Source organism: Harpegnathos saltator, unplaced genomic scaffold (assembly GCF_003227715.2).
Source record: "Harpegnathos saltator strain DR-91 unplaced genomic scaffold, Hsal_v8.6 scaffold235, whole genome shotgun sequence".
NCBI lineage: Eukaryota > Metazoa > Arthropoda > Insecta > Hymenoptera > Formicidae > Harpegnathos > Harpegnathos saltator.
This window is the reverse complement of record NW_020230023.1, coordinates 63,692-76,378: the sequence shown is the minus strand read 5'-3', so window position 1 is coordinate 76,378 and position 12,687 is coordinate 63,692. Positions and strand designations below refer to the sequence as shown.

The window sequence follows — 12,687 nt, the reverse complement described above, 5'->3', positions numbered from 1 at the left end:
AAAATGTCCTCGCAACTTTACCACAGTGTGACAAATACAGCCGACGAGAGCGTCTCCGACGCGGTCTCGAGAAACTTGAGAATTTGTGGACCGAGCGATCGCCGGACGTCGTCGGTCCCTTCGGTCGGCCGCGGAGGAAGAGGCTCTCTCGGCGGGAGCGACGAGAGAGAGAGAGAGAGAGAGAAAGAGTGCGCAACATGTTCGAGCAGCGCAAATCCGCGGAATGCGGCAGGAACGTCCGAGCGCGCCGGTCCCCGATTTGGCGGATCAGCTGATCGGCGCGTGTCGTTCCCATCGACCGCTTTGAATTCAGCTATTCCGATTTCCGCAGCGCGACTCTCGCCGAACCGAGCCGAGCCGAGCCGTGCCGCGGTGGAACGCGCTTTAAGAACGCGCGCGCCGACTTCGCATGGCTTCTCGACGTTCTCCGGCCTTCTCAGCCATGTCGCGTCGCGTCGCGTAAGATTAGTTCTCGCGCTCGCTCGCTCGCTCGCTCGCTCGCTCGAATCGAGCGTATAGGTTGGGTAGCTACGGCCGAGGTAAGGCTGGCAGCGTCACGTGGTGCGCCACCGGGTCTAAACGAGGTTAATCGGCAGAGACCAGCAGCGCGTCGGCGCAATGACGACGAGGAGCACGAACACACGCTCGTTGTCCTCCATGACTCTTCTCTTCCTCTCTCTCTCTCTCTCTCTCTCTCTCTCTCTCGCTGTTCCTCTAGTTCTGTGCTCTTCTTTCTCTGTCATCCCCTCTCTCTAACTCTCTCTCTCTCTCCCTCTCTCTTTGTCTTTCTCTCCTCTTCCTCCTCGTCCCCTCTACTTGTTCGCGTTCTCGCCCTTTGCACTTTGGCCCTCTTTAGCGGTCGAGCGGTCTGATAATAGGAAAAGCGCGGATTCCTGCGGTGCTGCGCGCGTTACGCAGCGCGGGGGCCCACTCGAAATTCAAATGCCGTCCGTCGCGGTGTGGAATATTCAAACGAAAACAGTGAGCTGTGCACATTATGGCTGGTCGCCGCCGCCACCGCCGCCGCCGCCGCCGCCGCCAGTCCGCGCTGTGGTAGCGCGGTTGCGCGAATTTCGAAAGGAGGAATTTTCGCGAGAGAGTCACGCGCTCGCTCGCTCGCTCGCTCGCTCACGCGCGCGCGCGCCGTGAATGCAAAGTGCAGCGTTCTCGACGACCACCCGCGTTTTCCATGAAACTCGCCAACTCGCGGCGCAGAGGCCATAGGTTCGCGAGATAGTGCGCGAGAACTTGAGCGAGAGAGAGAGAGAGAGAGAGAGAACGAGAGAGAGAGAGAGAGAGAGAGAGAGAGAGAGCGAGAGAGAGAGAGAGAGAGAGAGAGAGAGAGAGAGAGAGAGAAAGAGACAGAGAGGGACTTGCGAAAGGCGAGCGGCGCGAGCTGGAGAACGCGCTCCTTCGGACGTCGTGGTCGACACGACGTCCGGGCGCGAGAGGTCGAGAGAGCTCTCGGTCCCGCGTAGAGCGCGTGGCGCACCGCGATACGTTACGATACGATTACACTGAGGGAACAACGCGGATGAGAAGAAACGGCTCTCTGCGTGGCCGAAACGCACACTTACCGATCAGCGGGAATATGCTTGGCTGGTCGAGCAGCGACTTGAAACTGTTTTCGACGAGAGTGGGAGAGGAGCGGTCCTTGTCACTCATTTCACGCACTGCGCCACGGAGCCTAAGCGCACTCGGGCCGACTGCACACACGCGACGGGCGCACTCGCTGGGTACACACACCGCACCGCGAGTTGACGAAGAAGGCACACGGGACGGAACGGAGGAGCGGATCGGTACGACGGTGACGAACGGAGCGTCGTCGTCGTTGCTGCGGGCTCTCGACGGGAGACGGACGGACGGAACCGTGTATCGACGACGATGACAACGACAACGACGACGACGACGACGACGACGACGACGACGACGGCGATGACGACGACGACGACGACGACGACGACGACGACAAAGGCGACGAGCACGACGACCGCACGACGACGGGCACGACGAGTGAAGAAAGATACCGAAGTGGATATGTACACGTATTTCCTCGCGGAGCGACGGCACACGCGGCGGCGACGGCGGCGACGGCGGCGACGGCGGCGGCGGCGGCGGCGGCGGCGGCGGCGGTGGCGGCGGCGGCGACGACGGCGGCGGCGGCTGCAGTCGTCGCGTGCGTGCGTGCGTGCGTGCGTGCGTGTGTGCTCTCGGTGCGCGAGACACGATCGAAAATACGACCTTCCGCCAGAGACCGGTCTCTCGCCGCGGAGGAGAGGCGTTCGTTCCCGAACCTCTCGCCTCACGTCACACGCTGGCTCTCGCACTATCAGCCGAGTACGGCACACCGCGGAGCCGTTCCCTTACGCACACTCTGGCCGCGTTAAAATAAACGCGGAGCGCTGCCCCGTGCGCGGTGCTCTTGAAAATCAATCTAAAAGTGGCTCGCCTCGTGGCGCGATCTCCTGGCTAACTGGTGGACCGAGTCTGCCGCGTTTCCTGCCGCACGGCCTGCGTGCCTGCCTGTCTGCCTGCTTGCCTGCCTGCCTGCCCGCGCCTGCCTTGCCTGCCTTGCCTGCCAGCCTGCCGCACTGATAACGAGCACCCGTGCCGGGCCTTATCAGACTGCGCGCGCAATCGACCCGCTCTCCTCCGTCACGCGCGCGCGCGCGCTGCCCCCGCATTAGATGCCCGCACCGCGACGCGACGCCGCGCCGCGCCGCAGCGCGTCAGAGACGCGACGCGTCTCGAGAAGCGGGTTCGATCGGCCGCGCGACCATGCGCGCGCGAGATTCCTCCGACGCGCGTGTCCTCTCGTCGTCCTTCCTGCCGAGAGAGCGGAGAACGAAAAGTGCGCCCGCTCGCCGAGGGCGATCAGGAAGCCGGAAGGAGGGGTGGGGTGGGAGGGGACTCTGCTCCGGGCAGTCTGCGAGCGCGGCGCTTGAAAGGCCAGGACGACCACCGTCGCGGGCTGACTTCGGCTCCAAAGTGCCTCCAAGCGGCAGGCTGACGGAGAAGTCGTCGTGCTTCGGCTTCGGCAGTCTCGAGGACGCGCCATGTGCGGCAAAGGGGGAGGGGGAAGGGTCACTTTGAGCGTCGCGAAGGGTCGCATGGAAACTGTCGAGTCAGCCTCGCCGACGAGGTCGTGTTTCACTGATAACTTTCGCCTTTCTTCGTGTTGTGGCTTGCTTCGTGGCGCCGACGATGTTCTTCCCGTTCGTGAATCCTGAGCCTTTCCGCTGGAGTGTGGACCGACCCGGTGTGCCCGTGAGATCAGATATTCCCCGGGTGATCTGCGACGAAGGGGAGGTTAGAGTTTGCTGAATTCCGCCGAGTTGCGGGTGCGTGTGGCTGGCGATATCGATCGGCGACACCTCGGTTACGTCGGAAGGGCACTTTGGAGGGCCGCTGTCGTGATCTGCCTCAACGTAGGAGGTTATGTTTCGAGATATAAATGAGTGGCGATTGGTCCTTCGAGGCTGTCGTCAGTTTGATGGATTCGTAGCGGATGGACGGTACAACACGCCTGTCGAGTGACAGGTGTATGGCTGGTTGCCTCGCGCAGTTTTTTTACGCTCACGTTAGATGGCAGCAGCGGCGTCTGTTGTCGCGCGAACGCGCTCGAAAGGCGAATGCACAGCTCGCACGGGGAGGGTATGAATTATCTCGAGGAAGACCCGCGAAGATCTCGAGTAATGATGACATTTCACGCGAGAAAAGTAGATAGTCTCTCTTTCGAGGTGATACAACGAGACGGAGGAGCGCGAAGGTGAAGGGGAAAGTGAAAGATGCAAAACACGGAGACCCCGTGGCGCTTTTTGTACGGTGTTCAGCTGTATTATACAGTTACGAATGACAAATGAGAAATTACGCACGATGAGAAATATACAGATACATCGCGAGTTTCGAGAAGAAGTACAAGGTCTCAGGTCGCGCCAGCTCGTCGCGTTTAAGGGGCGCGCGTTGCCCTCCGCGCGAGTTTCCGGGAATTGCGAGTGACTTCGCCTGTTGATATCCGGTGAATTCGCCGATAATCGGACGTCGCGCCGTCGCGAAACCGAACGAACGAGTCAACTATCACAATGGTAACACATGCGGGCACGCGATCGATCGATGGTTCAAGCACAAATCTGAAGCCCCGCGGCGGGGGGGGGGGAGCGACATCGACATCAAATGTTTCGGATTCAACGCTGTTCGGACATTCGATTATCCGGGCGACGCTGAAGATTTTCGGATTTTCCAAGACACACGAACGGTTTCGGAAGCGTCGAAATTCGCAGCCAACGCAGACACGTCTCCCGGCAACCTGGATTTCCCTCGAAACTGTGACAGCCAATAAATGCCTTCTCTCAACAGCAATTAACGGCAATTTAACGGCTTCACCTGACCTCTCGATCGGATCCGAGTTCGACTTTGGACTCGGATCTCGATTCCAGTTTTCGTCTCCTGTATCCGAATATCCTGGCTCATCCGAATGGTGCGAGCAGTGCGGTTTTCACTTTTCGGATTCGAACCGATCTCGGACGCGCAGCCGAGAGATCCGATATATCCGAATACTTGGCAGCGTGTCGGCGTTAACACGTTCGCCGTCGGCAACGTCACACAGATGCGGTGGTCTCTCATAAGAGACCAGCGTCACGTATGTGTGATGAATTTTATCTCTCCCTATGTTCACATGAGCAAGCTAGGTTTGCTCCACACAATTACATAGGAGAAAAGAATTTGGGATAAGTTCATCAAATGGACCGCGATGGCGATCGTGTTAAGTACAAGCGCGCGCGAGGGAATCGCGAAACAGTGGAAACGTGCTGAAAAGAATGAATCCGCGGTTGGCTCCAACTCGTCGATTCGATGTCTGTTCGTCCTCTCTGCCTCTCTTTCAACACGCGATAGTATGTAACTTTGAGAACTTAGAAGAAAAAGAGACAAAGAGCAGGATTCATCATCGTTCGGATCTCGACGTCTCGCTCCCTCCCAAATCGGAGTCGATAGGCATCTGATCGAATTACGCTAAAACTTAAACTAGAGTCTCGCGGGGCCGACGCAAGCAGCGAATTACTTTCGTCGTACAATTCAGAAACGGTCTGAGGATTCACTCCAAGCCGAAAACACATCATTCATTGTTTAGTGACTAATCATTCGCCTGGTGCGTAATAACGATATATGAGATACGAATAATTAAAGCGGAGTCGATGAAACGGGAGCGATCGTCGATCGCGAGCTGCGCTCGGCGACGTCCAGCTAGGTAGTCTCGCCGAGCCGCCCGCGATTTTTCAATGAACGGACAAAACTGCACTGTGTGTGTGTGTGTGTGTGTGTGTGTGTACATGTTACTCGCTTTCGACACGGTTCGAACACTTCCTTCGACGCAGTTGGGAACGCAGTCGACGCCCAGCGAGCGAGCTTAGCTCCTGCGAATTGTACAAAATTGATTCCATATTGATGAAAATCCGTTCAAAATTCTCCCCTTCGCGATCAGTCGCTGTTGCAATAAATGAGGGAATTTGTTTTTCACACGGAGAAAAGTATCAGAAATATCCGATTGTTAATTTTGTTATCCGATCAAATATCCGATTAAAACACACCGGAAACACATTTGATCGGATAACGAAATTGACAATCGGATATTTCGGATATTTTTCTCCAGCGCACCAATTAATTCGCAAAAATTAAGTATTCTCATTGGACGAGATTTCCGGCGATCGCTCGGAACCAAATCCTTCCGCCGGCTGCGTTTCAGCCTATATCGAAGAAGGAAAAAGTGTCGAAGCCACGCTAAAATCGAATGTGAGCGTGAGTCTGTGCTCGGTTTGAACACTTTTCCTTCGATATAGTGTCTGCAACATAGTCGATGTCTCATGAGAGCACTTGCCTCTTGTGATTTCTTCGAGAATCCAAATTCTCCCATCGCATCGCGTCTTTCATTCGCGATCAAAGTGTGAAGAAGGAGAAGTGTTGAACCCGAGCGTCTTGTATCGAGACCGATCGGCTCGCGAATCGCGCGCGCGCGCGCGTGTATATGTGTGTGTGTGTGTGTGTGTGTGTTTGCATGCATCGCTCGCGACGAGTTTCGTCGACACCGATATGAGATTGGCGCGAAACTACTCGGTGTGATATGGCTGATAGCGCAACATCGTGAAAGCATACTCGTCTTCCGTTCTCCGCAGCCGGGTGACGACGTTCACACCCCTCCGACGCGTCTCCTCGTTCATCATTATCTGGCGCATTCTCGCGCGTAATCTTCATCCTCGCGCGAGAATGTCAAGAAGAAGACAACCCGGGATGCACGCTGTCGTCACTCCGTATAGCGATGGAACGACGTTCCGAGGCTCGTGCACACGTCCAGGTCACACGTGAACGTGCACGAAGAGGCAGTCCCTCCGCGGAGGGAGGACTCGGCGAGGAAGCCGGGTCTTCCTCGTCGAAGCTAGGACGAAGCAGGACGCGGGACTCGTCCAGGCGCTGCTTCCGCGAGATGCTTCCGCGCGTTACTCTCTCGACTCCCGCTCGGACCTGCTCGCCGAGGCAGTTATTTTCACACACTCGTACACTATTCGAAACTACCGATACTAACGTATGTAGCAACTTTTAGATATCATGACTTACAATCCTAATATTACTAGAGTAAACGTCTCCCGCGGGAGCGGGAGGAACGAGCGACCGGCCGGTCGCTGTCGATCTCTGCGAATCAGTACTGCGGCTTTTCTCTCGTAACTCTCATCGACACGAGTGACGAGACCGACGGCTGAGCGCACGTGAGCGCGCGCGTGTGCATGTAGGAAATTATTTACAAATTCACCATTCTCTCTCTCTCTCTCTCTCTCTCTCTCTCTCTCTCTCTCTCACACACACTGGGCGCGCTAAGAAAGCCCTATCGTCTCCGGGAGTATCCGTCAGTCCGCGTTCTTCGCGGATGTGGATCCGCCGATCCGCGGCCGAGCCCATCGGCGATGGCCTCGCGGTGGGACCTTCGGCGCGGATCCCGCGCGTCTCAGACCCAGCAGACGCTGACGGACTCGCTGGTGGCTTGCGTGCCGCCGAAGCTCCCCCGATGTTGGCTGTAGAGCAGCTTGTAGAGCGCCTGCAGCTCCGCCGGCGTGGAGGTCCACCGTCGGTGCCTGGTCTTGTCCAAGGGCACCTCCGGCAGGCCGACCTCGGTGTGGCAGCCCTTGATGGGTCTGATCGACGAGGCCGATGGCAGGCCGACCTCCTGGAACGAGCTTATCGAGGAGAAACCACTCTCGCTCTCGGCGCTGCTCACGCTGACCGGGCTCTTGGCCTTGCAAGGCGGCTCCTTCTTCTCCAGCTGTTTCGGAGACGCCGCCGCGACCGTGTCCTCCTCCTCGGTCGCCTTGCTGCTGCTGCTGGAGTTCCAGGAGGCAGCATCCGGGGATCTTCTCGTGCGCGGCAGCGTGGCCTGCAGACTCGCGCTCATTTCGGGAGTCTTGACGAAGCATGAGCCGGCCGAGTCGCCCTGGGCAATACTCGACTCGTTTCCGCGGTCGATAGCCACGTGGCTGGACTCTTGTAGGCTCGTCGAGTTCACAAAGTTGCCGCTCTGCAGGGAGGCGGACACGTCGTGGTAGTGATGACGTTCCGTCGGCGAAGGAGAGGACCCGTTGTCCTCGATCGGCGTCACCCTAGCCAGGTCGGGTTCTCGGGTCGCCAACAGGGAATCGACGAGCCTCAGCAACCTACGGTAACGGTTTCGTCCGATCAATAGGCGGATTCTTTAAATGGAACTAGGACAATGACAACTAGTCTAGTAGAAATCATAATAACTGGATCTTAAATAATGATGAATGACGCAAGAAGAGTACACGACCGCTTGGTGATGGGAAGACCAACTATAAATGAATAATTTGAGATTAGGAGGAAATATTACATAGTCCTTTTCTTCGTTCACAGGTTCCTCTTGACTTTACCATATTTTTTGATAGTACTGCTAGAAGCAGAAGTGAACTGCCAGCTCATGAAACGGAAGAATTGAATGAACGAAGGACGAAAGGCGTGAAAAGCCAAGGAATAAATTCAAGAGGCTCGATCACCAAATCACAGTTCAATCAAATAAAAAGACCTTCCACCGAGGGTCGACGATTCATTGTGAACGCACCTGAACGCCTCCTGCGACAGCTTCTCCGGCGGTATCTCGTCCGGGTTGAGCTCGGACTGCTTCGGTTCTTGATAGACGCCGTCGTGGGACTTGTTGAGGTCCTGCGACGGCTTGGCGCGCGGCGTCGTGCAGTACACCGGGTCGTTCTTGCGCAAGACCGACCAGGTGAAGTCGCGGATGCTGCTGACGCTCGGCGACATCTGCGTGACCGACTTGGCTCGCGTGAACCGCGAGGATCCGGACGGCGACGGCGACGACGTCGAGACGCGGCTCGGCGAGGGATCAGCGTGCACCACCACCGCGTGCACGCTGCGACTTCGCGGCACGCGTCTCTTGTCCTTGGGACAGTCCTTGGTGTGGAGGATCTCGAGGCTCTTGTGGGCACGGTCCAAGAAGTAGGCGACCTGCTCCATCACGGAGCGGTACATCTGCCGATTCGACTCGACCTGCGGACGAAGACGGAACGGACGTTATCTCTCGATACCTGACTGCTCGCTTCCGCCTTCCATCGGTCTCTATGCTTCCACGCCGAGTGGCTCTGTCTTTCTCTCATTGTCTCTACCTCTGGTAGGAAATCTCGCCGTTATCTCTCCGTATCTCCGACGGAGAACCTGTTTGTTTCTTTGTTTTCTGCATGCCGCGTGACACGACCACGGGATCGGGATCAACGGCGATTTCATGTTTCACGCGCTCTCAGCGCTGACCGGCGCGGGCGCTCCGACGTCCGGGACTAGTTCATTCATGAAATGATAATGAGGCAGCCGGGAAAAATCGCGGTCGACGAAAATCGCGCTCGGATCATCGAGGGGGAAAACGCGCGGCAGGCGGCCAGTGCGCCGATACCGGTTGTTACGTGACGCGATATCGAGTAACCGGAGCGAGGTAAACCGGTTGGCCATCTTATCAGTCGCCTCTTCCGCACATTTTTCACCGAGGCGCCATGGCTACGAACCTGCTTGAACTGCCATTGGAGCGTATCGACCCGCGCCTGGAGGAAGCCGTTTTGCAGGAAGGCACTCTGCAGCCTGCGATTCTCCTTCTTCAGCAGCTGGCATTGCTGCAACGAGAAAACGAAGAGCGCGTTACTCGGGTCAAGTTCCCCCGCGGTTTCGCGAGCGCGATCGCGATAGCGGCTCGATCGCCGCCTGTATTTCGGCGAAATCGAGCAGACGTCACGCCCGCGAATCGTTCGATCGACTAATTCCTTAATTAATTTACTTATTTATCCACCGGGAAGAGCACGCTCCTCGCATTGTAAAGGGACGCTAGTTCCAACGCGGCCGAATCGCGAGCGTGCTCAATCGCCGTAACAAGGATATCGTTTCCTCGAATCGTCCTCGTTCCCTTCTTCACGTTGCTCGCTCGAAAGCAGTCATACGAAAAGAAAGAAAGCCTTTCCCCCTCCGCCCCCCTCCCCAAAGAAAAAGTTCTCCGTGCGGCACCGGACGGAGATTCGTCGTGGATTCTCGCGAGCTTCCTTCTGGCAATGAACAACTCTCTCTCTCTCTCTCTCTCTCTCTCTCTCTCTCTTTCATTCCAAGCCCGCAGCTTCCTGCGGCGCAGCAAGCCCGCGCCAGATTCGAACTCGAAGCGAAGCGAAGCGCGCGCGAGCGGATTTTATGGATCCGTCGACGTTGCCTCGCCGCGCATTCCACCTCGCTTTACTGGCAAAACCTCGCCGTTTCTACGCCGGTAACGATCCGCTTCGGGAGTAAAGGCAGCGTGCAGAAACGAGGAAGAGAGAGAGAGAGAGAGAGAGAGAGAGGGAGAGAAAAAAGGTGCGAGAAAGAGACGGCGAAGCATCTGACAAGGGGAGAGAGAGAGAGAGAGAGAGAGAGAGAGAGAGAGAGAGAGAGAGAGAGAGAGAGAGAGAGAGGAAAATAGAGACAGAAAGAAAAGGGAGAAAGACGGGAGATACGGACGAGTTACGAAGCTAATAGTCGGTGCTTCTCCGAAATCACGATTCTAACGAGGCTACTTGGCCAGTGTGAGAGCTCGTATGTGCAGAACAGTTTCCACGTGTTTCGCCAGCGAGTGACACACGGCGAGTGACACGGCGGCGAGTGTGACTACGATGAAGACGACGATGGAGGCTGAGAAGAAGAAGAAGAAGAAGAAGAAGAAGACGACGACGACGACGAAGACGTCGATAGCCTTCCGCAATTAATTTCCGCGGGACGCCGCGGCGCGCGAGCGTGTTATTAGGGATTTTACGCTATCGCGCTAATCGCCGTGGGCACTTATTTCGATTAATAACACGTCCGACGTCGTAATAGCGGCGTTTTTAAGCCGCCACGTCGTTAAACGAGCTATGTAATGGGATCTTTGAGGTAATCCGCCGCGCCGGGCAATTAATTAGCTTCAATCGTCATCGGCATAGACCTACAAACCTCCTTCTCCCGACTTTCCTGCTTTTTCTCTCACCCATGACTGGCCGCGCGGTGATTCTCCCGGCGACGACCCTCCTCCGTCGAACAGCGCGCGTTATCTGGCCGAATCTCCGAGCTCGAGCTCTGCCCGGCCCGGCGCATTTCCTTCCTTCGGTCAGGTCGCGGCCTCGAACGACACGACGGGTAAAATCGCGCTACCGGCGCGAAATAAGTCCAATCGAAATCATCCGAGTAGAACAATTAATAGGGCTCTGGTAAGGGCCTGATTATTTTTCTCTAACATTAATCAGGTCCTAGTAAAGATAGAAAGACAAGGGTCCTACAAATGGTTTAACGCGTCCTTTTAAGGCAATATTATAAGGGCTTTATGAGGCAATATCAACAGGACCTTATAAGGCAATATTAATAAGACTTTAATAAAGAAATAATTTTATTATCGTTTGAGTAAAAATATTCGTTCTTTTCGTTCCAAGAAATCTAGTCTGTAATTTCTTTATTTTTTTATAACCTTGTTATTATAAAACAAGAATTTTTTATTTTAAAAATATAGCATTCTTTGCACATAAAAAAAATCTTGCATTCTGTTTTTATTAAAGTTTCATCTCAAAACGAAGGCGATACTAGAAAAATCCATGGAAAAGACTGAAAAGAGTGAATATGGCAACTAATAAACGTAAAAAAATTTGCTTTTAATTGCGGTATAATTAAAATCTTTAAAAGAACCAGATAGAGCGTACCTACTAAAGCAATACTAAACTTAGTACGACAATTTTATTACATGTTTCAGATCTTATTAATTTTCTATAACAGAACTTGATTTTGTATTGTCCAAAGTATCCTTAAAAGATCCTTCTAAGGCTTACATCATTTTCCATGTTAAATTGCGTTATTTCGTAAAATCTAAAATATCCCTAAAAGATTCTTCTACGATTCTTATCAGTTTTCCCTATCAAAGCCTTATTTATTAAATCTAAGGCGTCCCTAATAAATCCTTCTAAGGCCCTCATTAATTTTCCTTATCAAAAGCCTATTTCGTAAAATCTAAGATATCTAAAGATCCATCTCGAGGCCTGATGTGGTAATAAATGAAGCATCCCTTTTTAAGACATCCTATTTCAACCTGTTTCATCCTATTTCAGCCTTATCGGGGCCTTATCCTTCATGAGAATGGCTCTAACAATTTTTTGCTCGAGAAGCCGTACCTTTCGTCTCGTTTTCATCGGCATACTGAGCGAATCGCGGTTCGCCATTCGGACGACTCACGGCGAGAGGAAGTGTGCACTTGGATCAGCCAGTTTTTCGGCGAAATACGAGCGACTCGGAGGCTCCGACCGGAAATAACGAAATTCTGTCTAAATTCACCGGAAATCTTGATCGTTTCGGCCGAACTCTCGCAACTCTTCCACTAGGATCGAATCGTTGCTTCGGCAGAAAATTGTTTCCCTCAACCGAGCGTTTTTCTCCGCGCGAGCAAGTGCACCGTCGCGCTCTCTGCGCTCGTGTCCTCCGCAACGAGATTATTATTACGTCACTGCGCTCCGCGAATTGATTCTGCGGTTCAACTGGCGGTTCGATGAGAAATCTCGCCGACTCGCGGCCGGTGCTCGTGAATCTTCCGCTCTGGTGAGAAGCCTCGCGAAAAGCGAGGAAAATTCCGCCCGAGTTCTCGCCGAGGGAATTGACTCACGATTAACATCCTTAGCAGGATGTTGCTCGGGCGCGCCCCCGAGCTCTAAATACACCCTTCTGATTCTCAGGCAGGAATCACGTGCAGGAAAAACGGAGCCTGGGATTAAGAAGGCTCACTTGAGGCGCGCTGCGCGATCAGAATAGTCCTTGTCCCCGGCCAAGGATCGTCGAGCGATCCGAGGTGGCCTGCAGATAACGCCGGCAGGACGAGAGAAAATCCGCGCGAAGCCAGCCATTAGTACCCGACGAAGCGGCGATTCATTACGTGCCACTTGGTTATTATGCAACCCAGCCGGCTGGATAGCCTCTCTCTCTCTCTCTCTCTCTCTCTCTCTCTCTCCGCTCAGCGTGGGACATTGTGGCCGGCGAATAATGTTGTCGGCTTTCCAGGTGAGCGCGAAGCGATTCTCGGCCTCGTCGAGGCAGTCGGTCCATAAATCAGAAGCGGGCGTCGTGAAAAGGTCACGCCGGAGAAAAGGAGAGAGAGAGAGAGAG

At 54.7% G+C, this 12,687-nt stretch overlaps 2 protein-coding genes across 2 annotated transcripts in view; both read right to left on the bottom strand.

Moving 5' to 3' along the window:
* The window catches only part of LOC105184369 (PAR-domain protein 1), an 85,765-nt gene extending 83,665 nt beyond the window's left edge, over positions 1-2,100 (bottom strand). The window contains exon 1 of the mRNA XM_011143111.2: positions 1,578-2,100. Within this exon, the coding sequence (XP_011141413.1) occupies positions 1,578-1,665 (88 nt within the window). The 5' untranslated portion in view covers positions 1,666-2,100. The remainder of the gene's footprint in view (positions 1-1,577) is intronic.
* A 1,619-nt stretch (positions 2,101-3,719) lies between these two features.
* The window catches only part of LOC105184370 (uncharacterized), a 42,405-nt gene continuing 33,437 nt past the window's right edge, over positions 3,720-12,687 (bottom strand). The window contains exons 3-5 of the mRNA XM_011143112.2: positions 9,066-9,170; positions 8,114-8,559; positions 3,720-7,694 (exon numbers count right to left, since the gene is read on the bottom strand). Of these exons, the coding sequence (XP_011141414.1) occupies positions 6,992-7,694; positions 8,114-8,559; positions 9,066-9,170 (1,254 nt within the window). The 3' untranslated portion in view covers positions 3,720-6,991. The remainder of the gene's footprint in view (positions 7,695-8,113; positions 8,560-9,065; positions 9,171-12,687) is intronic.